Source organism: Gambusia affinis, linkage group LG13, assembly GCF_019740435.1.
Source record: "Gambusia affinis linkage group LG13, SWU_Gaff_1.0, whole genome shotgun sequence".
In the NCBI taxonomy this organism is placed as follows: Eukaryota; Metazoa; Chordata; class Actinopteri; order Cyprinodontiformes; family Poeciliidae; genus Gambusia; species Gambusia affinis.
In genome coordinates this window covers 20,406,591-20,431,633 of record NC_057880.1, presented here as the reverse complement: position 1 = coordinate 20,431,633, position 25,043 = coordinate 20,406,591, and the positions used below count along the sequence as shown (strand labels likewise).

General features: G+C 39.3%; 1 protein-coding gene across 9 annotated transcripts in view; it reads left to right on the top strand.

The window, feature by feature from the left end:
* Positions 1–25,043, top strand: part of lyst (lysosomal trafficking regulator) — a 73,334-nt gene that overhangs the window by 36,058 nt on the left and 12,233 nt on the right. For 4 of the 9 annotated variants that reach the window (XM_044136355.1, XM_044136348.1, XM_044136356.1 and 1 more), the window contains 30 exons: positions 1,343–1,557; positions 1,656–1,722; positions 2,742–2,851; positions 4,409–4,772; positions 4,841–4,997; positions 6,146–6,319; positions 6,933–7,093; positions 7,791–7,981; positions 8,359–8,604; positions 9,745–9,918; positions 11,065–11,214; positions 12,334–12,471; positions 12,553–12,751; positions 13,505–13,633; positions 14,842–15,457; positions 15,524–15,704; positions 16,672–16,841; positions 17,510–17,740; positions 17,866–18,032; positions 19,040–19,192; positions 19,277–19,438; positions 20,789–20,980; positions 21,073–21,284; positions 22,145–22,360; positions 22,445–22,621; positions 22,734–22,810; positions 23,329–23,517; positions 24,281–24,426; positions 24,511–24,607; positions 24,677–24,738. In XM_044136355.1, the coding sequence (XP_043992290.1) occupies positions 1,343–1,557; positions 1,656–1,722; positions 2,742–2,851; positions 4,409–4,772; positions 4,841–4,997; positions 6,146–6,319; positions 6,933–7,093; positions 7,791–7,981; positions 8,359–8,604; positions 9,745–9,918; positions 11,065–11,214; positions 12,334–12,471; positions 12,553–12,751; positions 13,505–13,633; positions 14,842–15,457; positions 15,524–15,704; positions 16,672–16,841; positions 17,510–17,740; positions 17,866–18,032; positions 19,040–19,192; positions 19,277–19,438; positions 20,789–20,980; positions 21,073–21,284; positions 22,145–22,360; positions 22,445–22,621; positions 22,734–22,810; positions 23,329–23,517; positions 24,281–24,426; positions 24,511–24,607; positions 24,677–24,738 (5,523 nt within the window). The remainder of the gene's footprint in view (positions 1–1,342; positions 1,558–1,655; positions 1,723–2,741; positions 2,852–4,408; positions 4,773–4,840; positions 4,998–6,145; positions 6,320–6,932; positions 7,094–7,790; positions 7,982–8,358; positions 8,605–9,744; positions 9,919–11,064; positions 11,215–12,333; positions 12,472–12,552; positions 12,752–13,504; positions 13,634–14,841; positions 15,458–15,523; positions 15,705–16,671; positions 16,842–17,509; positions 17,741–17,865; positions 18,033–19,039; positions 19,193–19,276; positions 19,439–20,788; positions 20,981–21,072; positions 21,285–22,144; positions 22,361–22,444; positions 22,622–22,733; positions 22,811–23,328; positions 23,518–24,280; positions 24,427–24,510; positions 24,608–24,676; positions 24,739–25,043) is intronic. The other 5 variants (XM_044136349.1, XM_044136350.1, XM_044136351.1 and 2 more) reach the window with 5 other exon arrangements.

Genomic DNA, 25,043 nt, shown 5'->3' with positions numbered 1-25,043 from the left:
ATTAATCAATTTCTCCGTTTTGGAAAATAAAATTTTTTGGAACGTTAGAATTTTTTTTCACCAGTGTACTTATGTATTTGTGTTCCAAAGTTCAGTGATGTCAGCACGGCCATCTTGTTTGGCAGTAATGTTTGAATTCAGGTCTGCAAAAAATATTAGGGCCAGGCTACATTTTCAGAGAAAAAAGTCATAATATTCACATGGTCAAAGGATCAAAATAATATGAGAGAAAAAGTTGTGATATTACCATTAAAATATATTTTGTAATGTTAGAATAAGACATTTCATGGGAACTCCAACACAAAAAAAGCAAAAAAAATAAAATGATAAGTGTTGAGTGTCTTGTGAAATTATACTTCAGTAGAAGTTTCACAGATAATATTCAACATTTAATATAAATACTTGACACATCAACTTCAAATTATTATCTGTAGCAGAAGATTGAAACAATTGTGCAGACAACTGTTTACTTCGAAGAATTTACTAAATGAACTGGTCACGTCAAAGCTGTTATATTGAACCCTTTTTCCTCATTTTCAAACATTTTTCTTATAAAATTGCATTTTTATTCCGCTAATATTATGACTACATTCTCGTAAATGATCAAAAATTATAATAATATAGTAATCTGGCATTAACATGACATCATCCAACTCACAGAAGGGATGACTGAAGCAAAAGCCACATCTTGAGAATATTTTATGTCATTTATTTGTTATTTTAGAAAAGAAGGTGAGAAAAAATTTATTAAAATCGGATATGATACAAAAAAACCTTAAGTTTTATTTTTTTGCCATATTTTGCAGGCCTAGTTTGTCTCCAATCTTAACTTTACACATAAGTATCACGAATATCTAGAAAAAAGCTTTACTGTCTTAAATTTTCTGCTGTAAGCAGAGAAATTTCGTGTTGTTTACATTCAAATACATCACAAGCATTACTCTCTACACTATACATTCTTCAGGGAAAACTGTTAGACCTTACTGTAAATATACAGAAGACAGTATTTATGTGTTTTTGTGCTAGCAGTGCAGATGTGCGCAGGGGAAGGAGCAGCTTCATTAATAAAAGGACGTTCCAGGCGCCGTGTGAGAGGCTGCAGGGCTGCAATCCTGTAAATCATGAGGGGAAACCCAGACTGCTCCAAGGCTGAGCGCAGACCTCCGGCTAATTCCTTTCCATGAGTTTCCTCCAACATCAGTGGTTGGGAAAGGATGGAGTCTGGAGGCTATTCGTGTTAATAGTGTCAGCTAGTCTGTAGGGCCAATTAATAATCTGTTGGATTGTGATTTTTAATTTTTTTTTATTTTTATCTTCCCCTGCTGACTGGATGTTTTCTCAGTAGGGAAGGTGGAGCCTGCAGACCTGAGTGAGTTTGCGGCAGCGGTGGAGGATGGGCCGGAGCGCGGCGTGCTGCTGTTCCCTGAGATATGCACCATGGAGTTGCGCCTTCTTGCCTCCGGCTCGCCGGACCTGGAGGTTCTCAGTCACGTGTTTCATAGCCTGCTGGACGTCATGCATGCCAACCCCCGCAACGCCGCCTTGCTCTACAACCAGGTCAGACTGAGCACCTCTTCCTCTTTGTGTTGGTGTACACTGCCAACACAAACCTCTCTCACAGGTTTGACGTAGCCCTTCCCTTTGGTTTCTCACAGGAAGGAGTCAAAACCATCCTTTGTAGCTTTCACAACATCCTCAGTCAAACAGACCCCTCCTTTAAAGGTATGTCATGTTTTTATCCAGCAGAACATTTTGTGAAGCATGTCTAAAAGTTTACAGACATGACGTTTTAACTTAACCCCCAGAGTTCAAGCATAATATTTTGCTTAGATACTTGGCTAAATCTGTACCCAAAATAAGTAGAGTTGGACTTATTTTGCAATTTCTATTGTTTATTTAAGATTCATCCATTGCAAAAGTTTTCTTACTTTGATACATCACCAGAGAATGACCTAGTAAATCCAATTTATAATCTGTGGCAAAACCTAAAGATGTACATTAGCAGACTCTCTCCATCTCAATGTTTGTATGGGTGCTTCAATTGAAAATGCTTGAATTTAGAAAGAGCTTAATTTCTGAATAAATACTTGAAAGTTCTTGATGTTTGTGATGAAGAAAAAATTAGGAGACCACATAAAATGATCAGTTTTTTTTATTTATTTTACTATTTATAGGTATATGTTTGAATAAGATGAACATTGTTATTTTATTCTATGAACTACTGACGACATGTCTCCAAAATTATTTATCTATTTGCAGAAAATGAGAAATGGTCAAAATAACGAAAAAGATGCGGTGGTTTCAGGCCTCAAATAATCCAAAGAAGTTTATATTAATTTAGAAACAACAATACAAATGTTTTAACTTAGAAATCAACATTTGTTGGAATAACCAGGAGGTTTTCAATGGGGTTCAGCGCAGGGGACTCTTAATTTTTCTCCACAGTTGTATTTCCTGCCTCACATTTCAGATCTCTATTTGTTAAAACAAAGTGAGAACCATCTGTCTGTCCTACTTTATGGTAAGGTTCTACACTGTGTTGATCTATCTATCACATGAAACAGCAATAAAATATACAGAAGTTTGTGGTTGCAGCCGGACATGATGTGAAAAACTTAAAGAGGTGTGAATACTTTTGCAAGCCAAGTTTGACAATAAAACTGACACGATTAAGTGTTCTTGTCTTGGTAGATTGAATTGAAACTGTTCTTATATTCCTGTTCTTTATCGCTGGTGTTTAGATTGCCAGATGGTGCTGGTGGACCTGCTGGTTGCCATGGTGAGCCAGCGCATTACAGCAGAGGAGCTGGCTCTATTGATCCGCCTCTTCCTGGAGAAAACCCCACCTACAGTAAATACCGCTCCGTCACTCAGCACTGTACTGTTTGCTTACGTGCAGCCAGCTGGCTGCATAAACTGAACTCACAGACTGTGATCACAAGCTTGTGATCACAGTCTGCGAGTTCAGTTTATTAATATAAACTAGAGTTTCTGCGTAAGACGCGTTTCCTGTCACTGCCTTCGCTCTTCATGGTTCTTTGAAATTCATCAACACCATACTAGGCCCTGGAGCCCTCTTTACATCACACAGTTAACACCAAAGTGTGCGGAAGAGATGTGACGCTGCAGCTCATTAGCACAAGTATGTATGGTTGGAAGCCTGCAGGAGAGAGCTGTTCATAGCTTCAGTTTAAGTGAAATGTTTATTTTTACCAACAAGTGAATATTCTCAGTGCTTCTTACATTATTAAGCTATGCCAAACGGAGGTTTATAAACCGAAAATCAATCCGAATTATTAATCTGTTTTCCCATTTTTAAAACAACCCCCACATATAAAAAAAAAAACTAGAATGTTTTAAGATTACTACTAACACACTTTTAATCCTTAATTTAAAAAAACAACAGCTAATGAACAATTAAATCAAAATCACTTTATTGCCTTTGCCAGTAAACAAGCTCACAGAGTAGGAAATTAATCTGATGAAATCTATCTGATGCAATGCTACAAGAAAAAAAATTATTAAAAAAATGAAAATATGTTAATTGGAGCTAAAATGTAGTAACCAATGATGCGAAACTACTACACTGCCTGTTCTCTGCACACTACTTCTGAACAAGTTTTATGAATACAAAATTAAATGTTGGGACTTATTAAGAGTTTATCTATCAGAATTCAGAGGACAGAGGTTTTATGACCTAATTTAGATTTTGAATACATAGTATGTTAATATAAGGGGATGAAAAAAAAAAGGGGGGAATGTTTTGGAAGCTTGTTGGAGTTTTTTTTTTTTTGGGGAGTTATGTTGGACGTAAGGGATTTGCACAGCCAAACAGAGCATATAAAGACACAAAACAAACATTTGTTAATATCAAATCTGAGGGTAATCAGTATTGGCTCTAACCCTGTTGAGGAAGGCTTTTTCTTGTTGTGTTTGCTGGTTCTTGTTACTCAGAGCTTGGCTCAAACTCCTTTTTGGATGAAGAGCCATCAGGAGGGACAGAACATCTAATCAGAGGCATAAAAACTATGTCACCGTGTGGAGATGATTAAAACATGGAGTCTTGTATTTTTAAATGGAGAATATTTTATTATTTTAAATATTTTTGTTTGTGCACCCTCGATTATTATATTATTCTACTGAAATGACAGGTTCCAGGTGACAAATAACAATAAGCAAAAGATGAAATCTTTTTTGGGTGTAGCAATGTTTAAAGTTACAAAAATATTAATATTCAGAGATGCCTCGGTGTCGCCTGTGGGAAATAGGAGCTTATTTTAGCAAGACCTAAGAGTCTGGCATTTGCGGTTTAAAGTGGCCTGGAGTAAAGAAGCTAATAAAGATAAAAGGTCAAACCTGAGATGTTTGTGTGCTCTTATCACAACCTTTTAATTTTCTTTGTTTATAGGCTATATTACTGAAGGGTATCCTACAAATTGTCGAAGCCAACATGGAGATGGAGCCTCTTCACTTCCTGACGTTTCCGATACTCCACGGGGTTTCAACACCCGGAGGCTCCTCCCCTGGCTCCAGGCAGAGCGCCGCTGCCGGAGGCAAAGCCGTCAGTCTGCTCTGGAAGGGGAAACTTTCTCCTGGTCACCGGGAGGGGGAACCAGAGTACCGACCGCGCCACGTCTGGTCCTCACCCTGGCACACGGCCCCTCTCCACCTACCTCTTGTGGGGCAGAACTGCTGGCCCCACATGGCCCCTGGTTTTAGTGCCTCTATGTGGCTGAGGGTGACGGAGCTGGAGGAGAAGAGCGACGACAAAGGTTGGGATTCTCTAATGCTAGATCTACTTGAAAGATGGACAGTTTCTAAGATTTGCTTCCTTTTCCAGAAGAAAGTGTCCGTCCTGCATCTGAGATCCATCATGCTTCACCTCAGACTGGAGCAAAGTCAACAGAAGAAAACCTCGTTCATGTTCTCTCCATGGGCTCCAAGGCGCTGATGCTTCAAGTGTGGGCAGACTTCTCCAAAGGCTCTCTCACCTTCAGGTGAGGATGAAGGTTTTATGTGCAGAATAAGATAAGATTTATTTGTCAGTGTCATCTACAGCCCATCTGCGCAGAATAAGTTGCTATTTCTACTTTTTATCGTTATTGATTCCCAAGTGAGTAAATTTCAAAGACAATATATAATAATGCCAATTTTAATGCTGGTATTTGGGCCTCTACTGCCTATAAAAACAGCCAAAGTGCTTAAAGAAAACCATCCAGTTGTTTTTTTGGCAATAACTTCATGCTTTGTGGTGTCTGGAAAATTAGCTAATCAGAAAATCAGCAGGCACTTCCCGTTACCTAGTAACTCCAGCAGAGTTCCGCCTGTCACCTAACAACCAAAGCAGAGTTCCAGAACATTTGGTCAGCTGGTTTTACTACTGTATGCACTGTACAATGGCTGCTGAAAAAGACAAGAGTTTTATTGTTAATGTATCATCCAGAAACCACCTGCTGCATTCTTGTTGGTTGTGCAGGAGGCTCTAGTAATGCTGTTTGAGTGTAAACATTGTGTTTGGGGGGGCGTGGCCAGCAGCAGCTAATTTCGATTTAAAATGACAATAGGCCCTAAAGCAGCTGAAAGGAATTCAAGATAAGCAGAATTGACCAGACTAAATTCTAATTACTGGTATCCAAGAATGATTTTGTGCAAAAAAATTTGTGAACATGTTTTGTACAGGCCATAAATGTATTCTAACCTGTTCAAGGAAGCAGAATAAGTCACCTTTAGGGAGAAAAATACACATTTGCATCATGATAAATAAAACTGCTCCAAGAGAAAGACTGCAATGTTTGGAATACAAAATAAAATTATGTAAAAAGAATTTATTTGCTCCTAATAGATATTAGATAATTGTTTGTTTTGAAACTTATATATTACCAAAATATATAAGCAAGCATATATAAGCTCTTGAAAATAATAATACTGAGGTATTATTTATCTCCTTCCATTAATCTTTAATGATCAGACAGCCCCAAAGAACATAATGTTTTACGTTTTATCTTATGAGGTTTTTCCATCCAAATTCTTGCCATTGTAGTGATTTATTATATCTCCACTGGTATCTCCATACAGGCTGCTATTTCTAAGGTGTGCTGTTGCTAGGATCTGAACTTTCATGCATTGTAATTCTTTGCTCTCTCAGGATTTGCATAGACCCGAACGACGACATAAAAGCTGGGCTGTTGGCGCAGGCCGAGTCGGGCGAGGCATTGTTCAAACGAGGGCAGTGGCAGCACCTCAGCCTCACGTACAGCCAGCAGCCAGAGGGCAAGAAGAACATCCACGGCCGCGTTGTCGTGTGGGTTTGTGGCATCTGGTAAGAAAACCTGTTGGACATATGCAGTGTCTTAGCTAAACAATCAATCAGATTAATCCTGGTGATTATTGAAATAATGATCAACTGATTTAGGAATTGATTAATTGTTAACTGGGCTATTCAAACTCAAAAACGGCCATTTGCTGAAAGAATAACAGACAGAGCTCTGTTTAAACCAAAGCTGTATTAAAAAGATGCACATTCTGCATTAAAAAGAAAAAAAAAAAAAACGTGTCTCTAAATATGTTCTACCCAAAACTACTTAATCTCCTATTAAGCATCTTTTATTTTCAAATTATTGATAATTCAAGGAGAATGAGCTGTGCTTTTTTTTTTATCTCCATATGCATCCTTTACTACAAATAACAGGCGTACACTTAAAAAATGATTTGATGTTACATTTTAGGCAATAAAATGTTTTTTTTTATTAATTCCCTATGTGTGGTTTTATGTATTTCTAATATTACATAAAATAGACGTAAGTGATGCCGGATTTAAATTTTTTTAATCCAATTAATCATTAAAATAATGGATTAGTAAAGTAATCGTTAGTTGTAGCCATACTTCTGTTACTTACTAAATATTAAAGTTGCTTTTTTATTTGTTTATTAAGGAAATGTGAAGCTTCTCTGGACTACACTCTCCCTCGCAAGTCCAGTTTATCATCTGACAGCAACAAAACCTTCTGCATGTTGGGCCATTGCGCGGTTTCATCAGAGGAGCTGGGGAAGGAGACGGGACGTTGGAGCATGGGCACAGTGCTTCTCTTTAATGGTAGGACTCCTGTTATATTTACGGCGCCTTCCCTCTATCAGGAATTGAACTCTATAAGAATATCAACACTTAGTTTTCAACTCTCTGCCCTTCACTGGGAACTTCAGGAGGTTTTTTTCCTCACCGTCTTTACACTGTTAACTGCTCAGCTGGATTAACACTGAGATTAAATTAAACAATTGTTGACATTCAGCCCGTATTCTACGTAACCAAAGTAGTCTACGCAAATAAAACTGGGATTTATTTCGACATATCAGAGTAAAGGGACCCTCACTTCATCACAATTATACACTATTTTGGGTTGATCCACCAAAAACAATCCCAAGAAAATACATAAAAGTTTGTGCTTGTAATTTGACATTAAGGCGTCATATCTCAATGAAATTACATTCCCATGTTAGTTTATGTCCTAATTCTTTAAACTTCATCACTTTAAAGTCGGACCTCACTGCTGCTCTCTAGTGGTAGAGCCAATCTGCTGTATCCTGACAAAGGATTCACGTTAACGAAACTGAAGTCGCTAAAAACTGATGTGTTTATGCAAACTCTACCTCTCCAGCATTGATTGAATTTAGTCTTGGAAGCACTTTCTTTGTGGGAAAAATAATAAACAACATCTTAAAAACATAAGGTGCACCTGATTTCCCTAAACAGAGATAAAGATTCACTATTTTTGTCTTGTGCTTGCCTGTGTCAGGGTCGAGGATAGGATCTGAGGAGGCCTTCTTCCTCTACTCCAGTGGACCAGATCTCACGTCAATCATGCCCTGCAAATACGGCAAGTCAAGTGGCTCAATCTCCAAGTTTGTCTCTCAGGAAGGCCTCAGGTGTGAACACGTCAGAGAGATCCTGATGAAGAACAAGGACATTGACACAACAGCGCTGGTTGTAAGTAAAACATTTGGTGATGCATAGTGTGTTCAATTCTGTCACTTTTATTCATGGCAGATGTAAAAGCATCTTTTTTAAAAAGTGCTGGTGAAATGTTTCTTTTTGATTTTCTGAGATCAGTAATGACACACGGCAGGAAGTAATTTTCACCCGCATGGAAAAAATTATTTCAGTTATGCTGCAGCTATTTAAGTGAGACTGAACATTAAATATTAATAGATTAGTTAATAGCTTTGCAGATTATAATGGCAAGTGTAAATGCTCCCATAGCTGACTTTGTAGTTTGGATCTTAGCTAATACAAAGCAGATCAAATATCAGAAGTTACCCCAAACAGAAGAGATAATTATGATAGCATTTTCTGTTTCTTTACAGGAGAGCTTGGCGATAGTTTACGCCCCCAGCAGTCCAAGAGTCTACACCATATACGAGCCTGTGATCAGGCTGAAAGGTCAGGCCAAGACGGTCGTCACCCAGCGGCCCTTCAGCTCCAAAGAGGTGCAGAGCATCTCGCTGGATGCTAACGCATTTAGATCTCTGCTTCCCGCCAAAACCCACGGCCTGCAGACCGTCCTGCATAAGATCGGAGGGACGGGGAACTTTGTTTTCCTTTTTGCACAGGTAGAGCAACTGATTTATATACATGCAAATGCACAAATTAATAGTTTAATGTGTTTTAAATTAAGAATTCTATTATTAACCTTCCATCACTGGTGTCCAAGGGGATTTTTGGGGACTTTTGCGGTTCAAGAATGGAACAAATTTGACTTTTCAACAGATGGTGCAGATTATTTACAGTTATGAAAAAATGCAGCCTTGCTTCTGTCAGACTCCCCAGGGCAGCTGTGGCTACTAAGCAGTAGCTTCATTATCAGTGTGTGAATGAGATGTAAAGGGCATTATAAATAAAATGTATTATTATAACACAAAGTATTTTTGTGTTTGTTTTAATATTATAGTATGTAACACTCATTCAGTAAATATGGCTAAATACAGAAATGATTTTCAAAGTAACTTTTGTTGTTTTTTAAAAGTTTTTATTTATTTATTTGGAGAATAGCCTTAAAAATATTTTTCAGGGTGTGCTGTGGTGGCGTAGGGGATAGCGCAGCCCACATTTGGAGGCCTTGAGTCCTCGACGCGGCCGTCGCGGGTTCGATTCCCGGACCTGACTGACATTTGCCGCATTTCTTCCCCCCTGTCACAAGGGACACTAGAGCCCACAAAAGACCCCCTGGAGGAAAAAACAAAATCAGCAAAAAATATTTTTCAGACTAACAAAACAGCAAACATTTCACCCAAAAAGTGAAGAAAAAAAAACATGTTCCATGTATTGTTATTGCTGAGAAGGTAAAGGTAAAATAATTCACAATGAAATTATTTTAATTTTAATTTGACGATTTTTTATTCAAAAGTTTGAACAATGCTGCCATTATGCATTTGTTCTGCCTATTTATCGTTTTGCATGGTTATTGAACAAAATAAACAAATAATTTGAATTAGGATGACAGAAATATTGCATTAAAATACATTTTCTGCTTTAAACGAATGTTGCATCGACATTGCAGAGCAACTGGATATTCATTTCATTCCGACAATTTGAATACATCATCCCGGTCTGCTTCTTTTATAGTGTGAAAACATTGTCGGTGTTTTAGCTTGTTATATTTTTGTGCATCCTTTTTGTTCAAAATCTAATGTGAGCTGGATTTTTTTCTTTATCTTTTCCTCTTTCTTGTCTCTGGGTTTTGCATCGTCCAGACGGTGGAGCTGAGTGACTGCGAGAATACCCAGGCTCTGGCCCTGCGAGTGCTACTGTCTCTCTGCAAGCACAACCAACACCGCATCCATGAAATGGACTGTTACCATGGTTACTCCATGATCCATCAGGTTCTCATCAAGTCCAAATGCATCGTAGGATATCATATGCTGAAAGTGAGTCGCACCCTGAACCCCTTGCTGTTCCTGTTCCTCTATGCTGCATCTTTTTGTTGTTGTTGTTGTTTTTTGTGAATCTGATCCAGTGCAACAGACCGGTTTCTCTCTGAGCCGGTGTCAGTGACCCCGCTGTTACTTGACCCTCTGGCTGTGTGTGTAATAGAGCCACGCTGAAACCGACTCCGTCTGGTTTGATGAGACACTGACGTCCGCAGCTCCTCTGATTGCATGTCTCTCTTTTGGGTTTACACATCCTCACATCCTTTATTGTGTTTTGATTAGCGATGCCACGTTCTTGTAATTATTACAATTTGAAAGGAAACATGCTGCGCTACTGTTATGATTTATTCTCACCATTTTTTGTTATTCTGTTCAAGCTGTAAACTAAATCTCTTTTATATCTTTTGTTGCACCCCTTCAGCCTTGTCATATGGTTTAATTAGTAATGGGCAGAGGAGGTTAAAGTACTGAAACATTTTAACTCAAGTAAAAAAAATTATTACTCTAGTATTTGACAAAAAGGTCAATCAAATACTGAGTAACTGATCAGATAATCAATCATTTAATGTTTAAAAATTACATTTTCAGCTGTAGTAAAATATAAAGTTATTTGGAGATTTTGGTATTTTAAAAAACAGAATGATTCATATATGGAACATTATCACAGAATAGCAAAATCAGGCAAAGGAAACATTTTTTACAAATCAATTTCATTCAGTATGAAACTTTAACAAAAACTGCAGGTATGTGTTTTTATCTGGTCAATTTTTTATTAAAACAACCTTGCAGTAAGCTTATTTAAGGAAGTGTAGCGGGACTTCATACTAAAATTATTCAAACAAAAGATAAAAGTACAATGTAGTAAAAATACTTTACACTTGTATCCTTTATTACCTGAATCTTCCAGAGTCCTAAAGGACTGAAGATTTACGACCACTCCAGTGAGGCTGGTCACAGATCAGACTTTTATCAAACCTGACAAGGCTGCTCGGTGTGTAAATGTCATCCATTCCGATGGAGTCATGAGGTCTTCAATAATTTAATTGGAAATATATTGATTTTTCACCCTGTCTTTGGTTCTTCATCAATCTGTTTCGGTGTGTGCCTGATGAATCTGAACAGTGACGCGTCCTGTCTCTGTAGACTCTGCTGGACGGCTGTTGCAGTGGACCGGTCCTCATCCTGGGGGATGACGGCCAGTTTCGATTGGACCCAGATTCTGTGGCTGTGGTTCAGGACATCAGGCTGCTGTCTGACATCCTGCTGGACTGGAAGATTTGGGCCGTGGCTGAGGTGAACGCACACATAGACATCAGTTTTGTCCTAAAGTCTAAAACTTCCAGAGCAGGGATCTGAAACCTGCATAAGTGGCTCTTTGGACCTTAAAGAATGGCTCTTAATAACTATGACTGCAAGTGACAATGAACCAACTAATGTTTTTGAAAATAAATATAACAACAATTGCAGGTTTTTAACCTCTTTTTTTCTAGCATATGTAGTAGTAGTAACATAGTAATATGTTTTCTTGTTTGTAAAAAAAAGTCCATCCTGTTGTGTTTATCAAATAACAAACTCAGGTTTTAGCTACTTGTTGCAATAATTGCATTGAATTTCCACACTTTCAAGAGAGACACAACATTTTCATTTTGCACTTTTCAAGGTTGTTAGCTCCGTTATGAAACTTTAACAAAAACTGCAGATCTGTGTCTGGTGAATTTTTGGTTAAAACGGAATTGTTCTTCATTCAGTGAAGTTACTCACAGTGCGTAGAATATCCAGAAATTTTACTCAATTAAGAGTTGTGATACTTCATAAGAAAATTACTCAAGTAAAAGTAAAAAGTACACTCTTAAAAATACATTTCTGCAAAACGCTACTGAGGTTAATGTAATTTACTACTCAACTCTGCTAACGTTTAAGACTTTACGCTTGTAGCTTCCAGAGTCCTAGAGGACTGAAGATTTACGACCACTGCAGTGAGGCTGGTCACAGATCAGACTTATATCAACCCTGACAAGGCTCCTTGGAGTGTAAATGTCATCCACTCAGATGGAGTCATGAGGTCTACAATAATTTAATTGAAAATATATTGATATTTCCTCCTGTCTTTGCTTCAGCATCAATCTGTTTTTGTGAAGTAAATGTAACTTACTACCCAACTCTGATTATATTTGCACAACACAGAACAATTTTGAATATTTTAGATTCAGCATTCAGTGTTTAAAGCTGGTAAATTTCCTCTTCTTTTGACAATTTAATTAAAATATTTCTATTCAAGACTTATAAAGATGGAGGGTGATTCTTGCCTTCATCTTAAGCCCTACGGTTTGGGTTAAATGCAGATAAATTGTGCCTAATAATAAAATCACAGTGTGTTTAAAAGTAGCCTAATATTCTTGTTTTATTTGTTAGTGTGGCGTGTGGGAAACACTGCTTGCTGCTTTAGAGATCCTCATCAGGGTTCATCACCCGCATCAGGTCTACAACATCCGCCAGTTCCTGAACGCTGAAGTTGTGCATCGCTTCCTGCTCACCTGCCAGGTGTTACAGGTGATCCTGCCGAATAACGCAGCTCTAATGTCGCCTCCACTTCCTCTCTTTCGCTGTTACTAAGAATGTGTTTCTGTTAAGGAGCACCGGGACGACCATCTAACGTCCATCCCCCAGGAAGTGTCTTTGTCCTTCATCAAAATCATCCAGGAAGTGCTGGGCTCTCCTCCAGACATGGATCTGCTGAAGCTCATCTGCAACTTTCTGCTGGCCGTTCACCCGCCCACCAACACCTACGTCTGTCACACTCCATCCAACTTCTACTTCTCGCTGCACATCGGTAAGGAAGCGGTCCAGCTGAACGCAGCACCTTTAAAGGGGCAGTATCACATAAAATTAACTTTTTTGAGCTTTGTCATGTTCTAATCTTATTCCCTCCTCAAAAACATACCTGGAGTGCTTTGATTCTTTCATGCTTGTTTGAGAAATCCTTTAATCTCCGTGGCAACCATTCAGCTGTGCAAAACGCCTGAGTAGACCTAGCCCCTCCTTCTTCTGAGCTGCAGTTTCTAAGCTTCTGCCTCACAGAGCAGCACTTCTCCATGACTTCCTCACTCGGCTCCTTCAGACTAGCTAACAGCAATTAGCAACCACCCGGTGAAACATTTACTGAGCTCGTTATATCAGCTACTTCTCATATAATGCTAAAACCGTTGCTAAATTGATTAACTCTGTTCGGCTGAATGTGTCGGCCACAACATACTTTTACAAGCAAACTTTGCAATACCGTAACTGCACGATACTTTGCACTGTCTGAAAAATTCCAACAGTTTCTGAAAGAGGAGACGTTGGACTTTCCAACCAATATGATGTTATTACGGTAATTTCACTCCAGCCATTGCAAGAAGCAAGTTTTTCTTCATTTTAGTCTGATAAAACACTCTTTTGATGGACTGTAAATTGTAAATAATTGCTAGAATATTGAAACAAATTATGTAAAATTGCACTGAATGCCTTTAAAACACATGATACTGGCCCTTTAAATCAAAGCCTTAGTGATTCAAAGCTCTGAGCTCTCTTTGATGTTTCTCAGACGGGAAGTTGTACCAGGAAAAGGTGCAGTCCATTATGTACTTGAGACGTTCCAACAGCGGAGGACGGTCTGCCAGCAGCTCTGTCATGTCTCTCTCCCCGACTGTCTTCGCTGACGGCCTACGTGAAGGTACATCTGCAGGTCACCACGCTGCTCTACAGCATTAAGTACAAATGATCAGTTTGTTCTACAGCTGGGAAATACATTGATTCTACCGATTAATCGCATTTTTAGTTTTGAACACATAATTTTTGGAAAATCTGGATTTTGTTCACCAGTGCTTTCCCTGGGTTTTCGTCATTCAGAGAGATATCAGCACTCTGAGCAGGGCAGCCATCTTGTTTGACGGTTGTGTTTTACAGTTTCTGTTCACTTGGATTTGGAAATCAGGTCAACTCTACAACAAAATATAAGGGTCAGGCTTAGACATTTTTATAATAAGTTGTAATATTAGGAGAATGACAAGTCCAACATGAAAAATTAACCATACTTTTTTCACATTAAAACTGTTTTTTTTCTCATAAATTCTTGTGGTAAAATAATATCTTTATTCTACAAATATTATGAGTATATTCTTGTAAATAAGCAAAAATTCTTGTAGCTTGATCCTAATACTCCATCGTACAATTCACTGAAGGAATGACGGAAATTAAAGCCACATTGTATAGAAAAGGTTCTGAGCTTGATGTTAGAGCACACACCCCCAAATTGCACCATTGGGCAAGTTGTTGGGAGAAAATGAGAGTTGTAGCTTTCTTAGGATTAAGTTAAAAACGTTATGCTTCAGAGCCTTTGGGATCAGCTCAGTCATCAGTGAAGGTAAAAAAAAGAAAATACAATTCGTAGATTTTGTTAGCATAATTGCTTCAGACTGACATATTTACACAGAACAAATAACTGTTCACCAAACTGATCTCTAGGCAAGGTCTTTAAAAAAACCCTCTGCATCAGCCTATTTTGCTGATTAAAACACTGATGATGTTTTCTCATGTACAGTATGAATTAAACTGATGGTGTAGGTGCAGAAATCTCCCACATTTACATGGAAATTCTGCAGACTGAAGAAGCATCAAAATCGAGATTTGATACCATTTGTGGTGCATTTTTGTATGATTGCATAGAAAAGAGAAAGCTTAGCTACTTTCACAGTGAAATAGTCCAGCAAAATGTCTTTGAGATTCTATAAACTGTCAGGTAAATTAATTAATCATGAGAAATAATGATTAATTATTTCATTTTAATTAATGAAATTATTATTAGCATGAGCAAAGATTTGACAACTTTATACTGAAGTCTTACACAGCATACCTGAAAAGGTGAATTGGTATCATTCCCAGGCCATCTTCTAGCTCCTTCACCTGAACACGGAGGTGATGATCAGTCCTTACGGCCTCCCAGTGCGGCTCCGTCTCTGTACTCCTCGCCTCTGGTGACGCCTCGCGTCGGCCACGGCAGCTCGAGCGACGCGGGCGAGGGCGACAACATCTCCCTGGCCTCCCACCAGGCTCTCGGCAGCACGGAGACCCTCAAGAAGGTTGGAGGCGAGGAGCAGCTCCTGAGCAGCTGCGAGTCCGCCAAGACGATCTGCGACTCCATGGACGCGGGGGAGGGCGGCGGGCCACAGACGCCATCCATCAGCGTGGAGGAGGAGCGGGACGAGGCAGCGGAAGTTGACAGTCTGGCGGACGGCAGCGTGGGGGGGGTGGAATCAGAGGACTGGGCCAGTGAGGAGGTGCTGCGTCGCCCCGACAGCCTGAAGGGCATCCAGTCCTTCCAGAGGAGCCACAGCAACCTGACCAGTCTGGGTCTGGCCTTCCCATTCTCTAATGGTTCGCTGGCGGTCGCCCGCTGGCCCAGTGCAGCCGACCGAGCTTCGATGCCTGAAGACTGGGAAAACTACACGTACTCGCCTGGCTCCGACAGAACGCACAGCAAGACGGAGGCTAATGACAGGTCAATACAGCAAAAACAACCCCCCTGTTTAATAAAGTCAGTACTATAACTGGTTTTATCTCTCAGGTCCAGTACGGAGGACTGCTTGGTCCTGATCTGCTGCGGACTCTATGATCTCCTGAGAGGCGTCCTGCTGCTGCTGCCCGACCTCATGCTGGAGGAGGTCATGGACAAGCTGATCCAGCCAGAGGCGCTCATCGTATTGGTCAATCATCCCTCACCGCTCATCCAGCAAGGCGTCATGAAGGTGGATCCAAATCTGCTTCCTGTTATTTGGACTATTGTGGTTTAAAGCAGGAATGCACCCACCATCTTTTTTACTACCGCTACAGAAACAGATACAGTGAGGTTAGGTATCAGCCAATACCGATCAGAAAAACAGTCCTGAATTGACTTAAAATGTTTCTGTTTTGAAACATGGACATAAATGTACTGATTTATATTTGTTAGGTCTGCACCAGTACAGCACATTTAAATACATCAATAACGTCACAATTTTGGTCAAACATCTAAAACCAACTTTAATTTGTTCAGTCAGGGCAATTAGGACTACAACAGCCGATGTAAAATAAAGAAACTGAAACTAACAAAAACAACAGGTTAACAAGGTCAAACTGCAACAAACTTTCTTTCAAATGGTTCAGAAAGTACGAGACTCCTACCGCCACCAACTTTGTTTAGCTTAGTTTGAGAGATTGAGCAGCTAAAGTCTTTCCTCTGCCTACATTCCCAAAGTTCAGTGCGGTTCTGGATCAGATTTTGAATGGCGGTGGCGGGGTAACTGGAGTATAATCCAGTAATAATCCATAACATTTCAAATCAAGCATCAATCTGAGTGAATGAATATTCTATGTAATGAATATGACATTTTCTATCAGATGTTTTATTTATTCATATTGATCATGTGTCCATCACAATATATAGTTATGGATTTATTGTTCAGCCATAGTGGAAGGATAATTCATCATTATCCAAATGTCCGTGGCTTGTTTTTTTTTTTTGTTTTATTTTAAATTTTCCACTGAGCCACATCAATGTGACTCTCCTTGCTCATTTATGCGACTCTACATTGTTGACCGCAGTACAAGACCGTGTAACGCGCTGCCTCCACGGGAGAGTTTAATAAAAAATTTTTTGATTAATCCCATGTAATAAGGTGTTAGCATCGATAGCCGTAGTTTAAATATATATATTTTTCTCTTAATTGCTTCCAGCTCCTGGACGCCTATTTCAGTAGAGCTCTCAAAGAGCAGAAGGAGAAGTTTCTGAAGAACCACGGCTTCTCGCTGCTGGCCAACCAGCTGTACATCCACCAGGGCAGCCAGGGGCTGCTGGAGTGCTTCCTGGAGATGCTGTTTGGGCGGCCCATGGGCCTAGAAGAAGAGTGAGTCAACAGAACCCCTAAGCATGATACTACCACCACCCTGCTTGGTAGGAGCATTCGTTTAAGTTTAAAAGCGTCACCTTTGCTCCTTCAAACACATTTCTTTTTACTATTAAATACCTCAATCATTGTCTTGTCTAACCAGGACTGTTTTCTACAGAAGATGGTTTTGTTGATTATAACCATGGATGCACCGATCGACTTTTTTCACTTCTGATACTGATACTGTTAACTTATCTTAAAAACGCCAATAATTTGGTCAAACATGTGAAACCAGCATTAATTTGTTCAGTCAAGGTAATTAGGAGTATAATATCCCAAATAAATAATAAAGAAATAAACTGCAACAGATTTTCTTGCAATTAGGAATTCTAAATATAATGTAAAATAAATAATAAAGCATAGAATTAGCCAGCATAGATCTGCCCTTATGCTTTAGCCACTGATACCTGAACTAGAATATTTTTAAATAGTATGTGTCTTATTATAACATCTATAACAACATTTTTACCCCATTCTTGCTTTTAAAATGTATTTTTTTAATGGAATCATCACTTTAAAAATAAGATTCGAAAAATGATTTTGCACCCAGTCCTCACATTGAGTGCATTGATCACTCTCACTGGAGCTGTATGTTTGTGAATACCGCCTCTTATCCTTCTCCACAGTCTTGACCTGGAGGAAATGGAAAATATCTCACCTTTCAGAAGGCGCTGCATCATCCCGGTGTTGGGTCTTATTGAGAACTCCCTTTATGAGAACTCCTTGGTGCACAACATCCTTTGTATGCTGCTGCAGCTTGTCAATGCCTGCCCCAAGCTGGCAGACATCCTGCTGGACCACGGGCTTCTCTACGTGCTCTTCAACACTCTTTCTACCCTGAACGGCATGGAGAATGGGTAAGGCAGCCAGAACAGACGAGAAGTTGTAACACAGCATGAAATCATTAATCCTCTTTCTGCTGCTCTGCATCGCATGACTTTGTGTGCTTTTTGTTTCCACTTTCTACCTCGCCATTCTGCAGTATCCCCCTGAATGATTACAAGCTCGTGGTGTGTGACATCCAGCAGATGCTAGTCGCTGTGACTATCCACTCCTGCAGCTCCTCGGGGTCCCAATACTTCCGCATCATCGAAGACCTCATTACCCTGCTGGGTTTCATGCAAACCAGCAAGATGAGACGCACCCAAGGTGAGGGATGCATTTCTAGCATTCAGCGCACATCAGGACAGCAAGCCGGGCTTCTCATCTGCGTTCTGCTGTGGAGGACGAAGCCGAGCAGCCGGGTTCTGCTGCAAAAAGAAACTAAAATAACCTCAGAGTGAAAACGTTAAAAAGTAGAAGAGAGATCTCATTTTGCTGCTGATAAATTGACTGTCTGGGAGTATTTCTTTCCTGTCAATTTTACCTTTAAAATAAGATTTTTAACTTTTGCAACTAATTACTTTTTTTTATTATTTTGACAATTAATCCAATAATCAGATAAATAAATTGGGACATTTTGCTGATTTTTCAATCAGTTTTTTAGTAGAAAATATTAGAAATACATTAAAAATGCACATAAACAATTCAGCTCCTTTTATTTAATTTTGAAAACAAACATTTTGCTGCCTAAAATAAAATAACAGCAATTCTTTAGGGTACACTTAATCACTTCTAGCAACACTTCTAACATCAAAATGTGAAAAGTTCAACCTTCTCTGCTCAACTTGACACCAGTATAGAGAACCTGAAATAGAAGATTAATGATTCGACAAAAATGACTAATAGAAGATTTACGGTAGTCATTTATTTTTGTACAGAATTTAAAACTATGCCACTTGAGTTTTGGGTAAAACATATTTACAAATAGATTTTTTATTGTCTCTTAAATGCTACAGGCAATTATTCTTGCAGAGTTTTGGGTTAGTTACTGGTCTGAGTTGTTTGTTCTTTTTTATTAGTCTCTACTCGAGTACTAAATTAGTTTATTATTATTTCAAAAATCGACTACGGTAATCTGGTTGTTTCAGACTCATGTTAAAACTGAATGTAGCTGTGCTCTCCTTAACTGTAATCTCAGGTTTTACAGGGTTTTCTTTTTCATTTATGAGTATTTTGATAACCGTTTGAACTCTGAAGTCATAAAATTAAGGTGTTTTTTAGAGGCTCATGGGGTAAACCTTTTTAAAATAAGCATGTTCAATCTGTTTCTTCAGAAATGGCTGTGGCCTTGCAGTTCAGAGTCCTGCAGTCGGCCATCGAGTTCATAAAGACGACGGCCAACCAGGAGCCTTCGAAGCCGAGCAGTGCTGTTAACACGCCGACCTCTCCGCATCACGCCATCTATCAGAAGCGCAAGAGCATAGCAGGTGAACGCTGCAGACGTGATGCGTGTTTTTAAAGGTTTTTTCCATCTGTTGGTTTGTTGATCCTCGTGTCGTCCTGCTCTTAAGGTTCCATTGCCATGAAAGACTCCATTATCCCCCGCATCCCCAGACTGCACTACTGCTCCTATGGCCAAATCCCAATGCCCTCCCCCTTCAGCTTCCTGTCCCAGGACTCCCCTTTCCCCTCCCCCACCGGCACGCCGTCGTACATGCTCCACTGTGATGCAGGTAGCTGGGACTCAGTCCACAGTGGAGACAGTCCAGCATCTCTCCCGTGTTTGCCGTGAACTCAGACCCTTTCCCTCTCTTTAGGGTTTAATATTGCCCGGCATCCTCAGCTGCTGCTGGTGCTTTCGAGTCGAATGCTTACACGAGTCAGTGTCAAGCATTTCAATAGACACCGCTGCAAAAACACAGAATTTTTGGTTTAGTTTCTTGTGCAAATATCACAAAATAAACTTACACGTAACTTTCCAAAATTCCACAATAATATGACGAAAATGTCAGATTATTTTACTCATAACTAGTACTTTTTTATAAATGTTAAGGAATTATTGACTTAATAAAGGCCATATTTCTTTTTGCTTATCTTATTTCATGTATACTGAGATATTTGCATTAGAAACTAAACCTAAAATAATTGGTGATATTTTGCGTTTTTGCAGTATAATCATCCTCCTTTTTGGAAGATCCTTCTCTGGAAACTTATTCAGTGCTTCACAAAAGTATTCACACTCTCAAACGTGTTTTTTTTGTTTCTTTACATTTTCTCCTGTTGGAACCACAAACATCCATTTTATTTAATTGAAATTTTGTGTAGCTGATCATTGGTCTGCAACCTTTGGCTCTTAGCACTTTCCACAATGTTAATAGCTTTAGCTACAAATGTTATTATATTTGTTTTTATATCCGTTTTAAATATGGATATAACAAATATGCAGGTTTTTAACCATTTAGATTTTTTTCTGCTGTAGATGTACTGGATTTTTACAAAAAAATTACATTAGAAGTAACAGAAATATATCTTCAATTTGTTTTTTCATACATTGTGAACTGTTTTTCAAAGAAAAGGTATTCTCTTTTATTTTTATCTTTATTTTAAACCCTAAAAATATAAATAAAACATTGGTTCTTTAACAGTGAGAAGAAATTTCCTAAAATAGATATTTTTTAAAAACTTTTTTTTTTTCAGAAAGTCATACGACAATTGCGACTAAATGAGCAAATTTTTTCTTTAAGTTGTAACCAATTGCAGACCAATAACACAACGTAGTGCATAATTGTGAAGTGCAAATAAAAATCTGAAAAGTGTGGCAGGCATTTTAATTCAGCCTCCCTGATTTATTCACCTTTTTATTTGTAAGAAAAATTAAATAGATAATTTTTCTTCCACTTCACTATTTTGCGTTACTTTATTTTGGTTTATCATATTTAACTAAATAAAAAAATAAATTGAAGTTTTAGGTTGTAATGAGACCAAATGTGAGCAAATCCAAAATGTCTGAATATTTCAGTCAGACTCTTTCTTCAGAGGTTATTGTAACCAACTGAGCTCACTGCTAGCGTTGCCCCCTGCAGGCCGGCGCCGGTTCTCTCTGGCCCAGACGGACTCTCTCCTGATGCGGATGCGTTCTGTCGCCAGCGATGAGCTCCACCAGATGATGCAGAGGAGGATGAGCCAGGAAAACCCGATCCGTGCCAGCGAGACTGAGTTTGTCCAACGGCTGCAGAGGCTTGTGGTTCTGGCCGTCAACAGACTGATCTACTACGGTAAACTTTGTCTGATCCTCGGAGTTTTCCCCTCTAATTGTCCCCGTCTGTCATATAATCCTGGTTTCTGTTCGAATGTTTCCCTCTTTCAGACGTGAGTGAGGATTTATTCGACCTGCTGAACATCCCGGACCCTCCGGACCACCACATCTTTTCGCCAGATCCGGGGGATCAAGCGCACGACGAAAGCGGGTCATGTTCCGTCCCGCACTCTCCAACTCCTTTTATCCTTCCACATGCCAGCAAGAAGACTTTTCAGAAGGACATCCTGAAGCTCATGATGGACGGGATCAAAATCAACCTGGTATGAGAACTTTACTTCGTTCCATTTTTCACTAAAGCATCCGTGCTTTAGTTACACTGCAAAAACACAAAATCTTACAGAGTATTTTTTGTCTGGATTCTAGTGCATTACATTAGTGCACTTGAAATGCGACAAAACTGACATACAGTAACATTTCAGAAAGAAATAGGAGCTTGTTTTAAGTAAAAATAATTCTTTAACGTTGAAAAATTTGTAGTTTTGTCTGCAAATTATTAAACTTGCAACAAGACATTTTTTTCATACATAAGTTTGTTTATTTATACTTTTACAGAAAGAGGAACAATTATTACTTGGGTTTCTACTGCTTCTAAAAAGAGCCCAAGTGCTTAAAAAAAAAATCTGTCCATGTTTTGCCAGTAAGTTCATGTTGTTTAGTGTGTGGAAAATGGGCCTTTTCAAAAACATCCCTATTATTACTTAGCAACCCAAGCGGAGCTCCAGCACATTTGGTCAGCTAGTTTTAATGCTGTATTTGCTGTACAATGGCTGCAGGAAAGCACAGATGTTTAGTTGTTGACCTACCATTCAGAAACCACTTGCTGGATTCTTGTTGGTTGTGCAGCTTTTGAAAGATGTATGGTTGCATAATGGCGCATCTGTTTGCAGCCATTTTTACCTGCGACTTAGCAGACTAAAATCTGATTGTCTAAGTGCAATTTTGTGTATAAAAGTGTAATGAATGTTTTGTGTAGCCCACACACCTTTCCTAGCCTGTTCAAGTAAATCTAATAAGTCACATTTAAGTACAGAGTTCCAGCACTTTCTCCACCGCTAACATTTTTTTCTCTGTGTCAGAGATCTTCTGTATTTTCTGTCTACTAATTGTTTTTGTCGTGCGGAAGCAGAGCAGCACGGGTCGTGGCGGAGCCCCGAACCATCAGTGGCGGCGGATCCTGTGGTCCTGCAGGGATACTTTTAGAGTGCAGATAGGCCGCCTCCTGGTCCACATGCTCAGCTCTTCGCTTCCACTGCAGGACAGAAAGGAGGCACTTGGGTTTGTGTTTGATCACAAGCATATAGATATCCTCAAGGAGAGCCTGAGCCCAGGACTAGAGGTGAATAAGAAACCCTCGCTTCTCCTTGATTATTCCTTTGAGCTGCTGACGTTGGGTTTTACCCTGAAACTCTGTTTCCCTCAGCACGGGCCGAAACTGAGCCTGTACCTGTTCGAGATGCTGCATGATCACAAAGACGAGCTGACGAAGGACGAGCAAAGCGCCGTGGGTGTCTTCATGACCTCGCTGAAGCTTTGTGGCCATCGCTGCATCCCACTCAACGCGCCGCACAAACACGACCTGCTCAAGGCTATAAAGGAGGTAAAGGCTGTCATTGTGAAGGAGAAGATGGGAGCTTCCAGGGTGGAAATTACCGTCACTATTTCACCGTTAAAATCAGAAATATTAAAGAAATTCTGCTTTATTGATGCAGGAAAAGATGAAGTTTGAAGCAGAAGAGAAGACGAGCAAAGCTGCATGGGAAAAGAAAATGGCAAACACCCAGAAAAAGTAAGTTGGGAGTCTTGTTTTATTATTTTATTTTTATTTTTTCATGTATAACATGACACAAATAATCTGTGAAAAGATTGGTCTCCTTCACCACCTCCTAGTCCTGCTACTGCCATCTGAAGAAATGCACCGCTCCCGGTCAAAACAACCAATCAGAACAAGGAGGAAAATATTAGCGCCGTCAATCAACCTTGTGAACTTCGTGCTAAATGTTCTAGTGGAGGAAAAACAACTCAACAATTCAGAAAAAACATTATCAGTGCTAACTAGCCTTAGCTCTGCTGATAGCTGTATCGTACCAGAGAGTAAGGGAGCGGCAGACACAAGGGCATGATTGACACCGCTAAGACCTTCCTCTGAGCTCTGATTGGTTGTTTCTTATTAGCACAGATCATCTCTCCTACTATACTGTCACTACATATTGGAAAGTACTTTTTATAAATGTTACAAACTGCAGCCTTAAACAGAAAAAAATGTTGGTGGAGGATTATTTTTAATTCTCTCTTATTCTTGTTCAGCCTAATTCAGAGGCTTGATGGGAAATCCAAGGATATTTCCAAGATTGCGGCTGATATTACCCAAAATGTGTCTCTACGGCAAGGCATGGAGAGGAAGAAAGTCATCCAGCACATCAGGGGTTTGTACAAGACCGACCTGAGCGCCAGTCGCCACTGGCAGGAGCTGGTGCAGCAGCTCACACACGACCGGTGGGTGAACTAAACAGCTTTATTCGCTTTAGAAATGTTGGTTACAGAAACTGAGCTGATTTTATGATTATATCATTTTAAAATTATTTTTAACTGTCTTAAAAAGTCTGAAGTACAGAAAAAATTAAATGATGTATTGAAGACAAATTTTCCAAAACATAAAAATGTGACCTTATGAAAAGAATTATTGCTTAACTGTGCTTAGTAATTTTCACACTGAACATGATGTCTAGTTCAAGATATATTGTTTTATTTTAAGCTAATTAAACTGAACTGTTTTGTGTTTTCTGGGTTCTCCCTGTACATAAGTCTTTTCTCTCCAGGTACTCTTCTGCATAGCAAAACGTTTTATCTCATATAATTTGAAACAAAAACTATGCCACCTGAGAGGTTTTAGGTAGAACAGATTTACAAAGGATTGTTTTTATCTTAGATATCAAATATACATATATTTGTACCATTCTGGCTTAACTGCTGCTCTGAATGTGTTGTTCTTTCAGCAATTAGCTTTTTCTTAAGTCTTAATCGATTCCTAAATTAGTTATCTATTAATAATTTTTCAATCCTACTTTCAAAGCTTATAGAACATCAATAAATACTGCACAAAATTAGACCAAATTAATTAAAACAGTCGTATTTTGATGTCACAAACTGTCCATAAACGACATGGACGTCTGAGCATTTTGGAAATGAAAACTGCAGAAACTGCAGTGGCATTCCAGACTTTGTAAGAAGTAAAATTTGGGTTTATTTTGTGTTTCAGAGCCGTTTGGTACGACCAGACGTCTTACCCGACGTCGTGGCAGCTGGATCCCACTGAAGGGCCGAACCGGGAACGACGGCGGCTGCAGCGGTGCTACCTCACCATACCGAACAAATACCTGCTCAAAGACAGACGGAAACCTGAGGGTGATTAAACTCTGATTAAGTTCCTCTTCCAAAGCTTTTGCTGCATCATTTTTTTAAAACCTTTGATCTCTGTCCTGTTATCAGAAACAGTGAAGCCTCCTCTGTCCTTCCTGTTTGAGGACAAAACTCACTCCTTCTTCTCCTCTACTGTTAAGGACAAAGCCACCAGCGAGTCCATCAGGTAAAGCTCACTGATTTTCTAAATGCTCAGTTGATCTCAGGTGTTGAAGAAATTTATTTCTGTTCTCAGGTTCACCAGACGATGCACCAGCGTCGCCCCGTCCAGAGAGACGGCGGGAGAGTTGCTGCTGGGTAAAACGCTGACCGTCGCTAACAGCAGCTGCACACTGCAAAAACACAAAATACTACCAAGTATTTTTGGTTTAGTTTCCAGTGCAAATGTCTTAGTACATGTGAAATAAAACCAAACTAATTTACAAAATGCTTTTCAGCAAGATATAGGAGTTTGTTTAGAGTCAATAATTCCTTGATATTGATGAAAAAGTACTAGGTCCACTGGCAGATCATTCACTTATAAAATGACAGAGATGTCTTATTTTAAGTAGCTGCATTTCCATTACAAATATGCACAAATCTTTGTCCCAAAAACACAATTT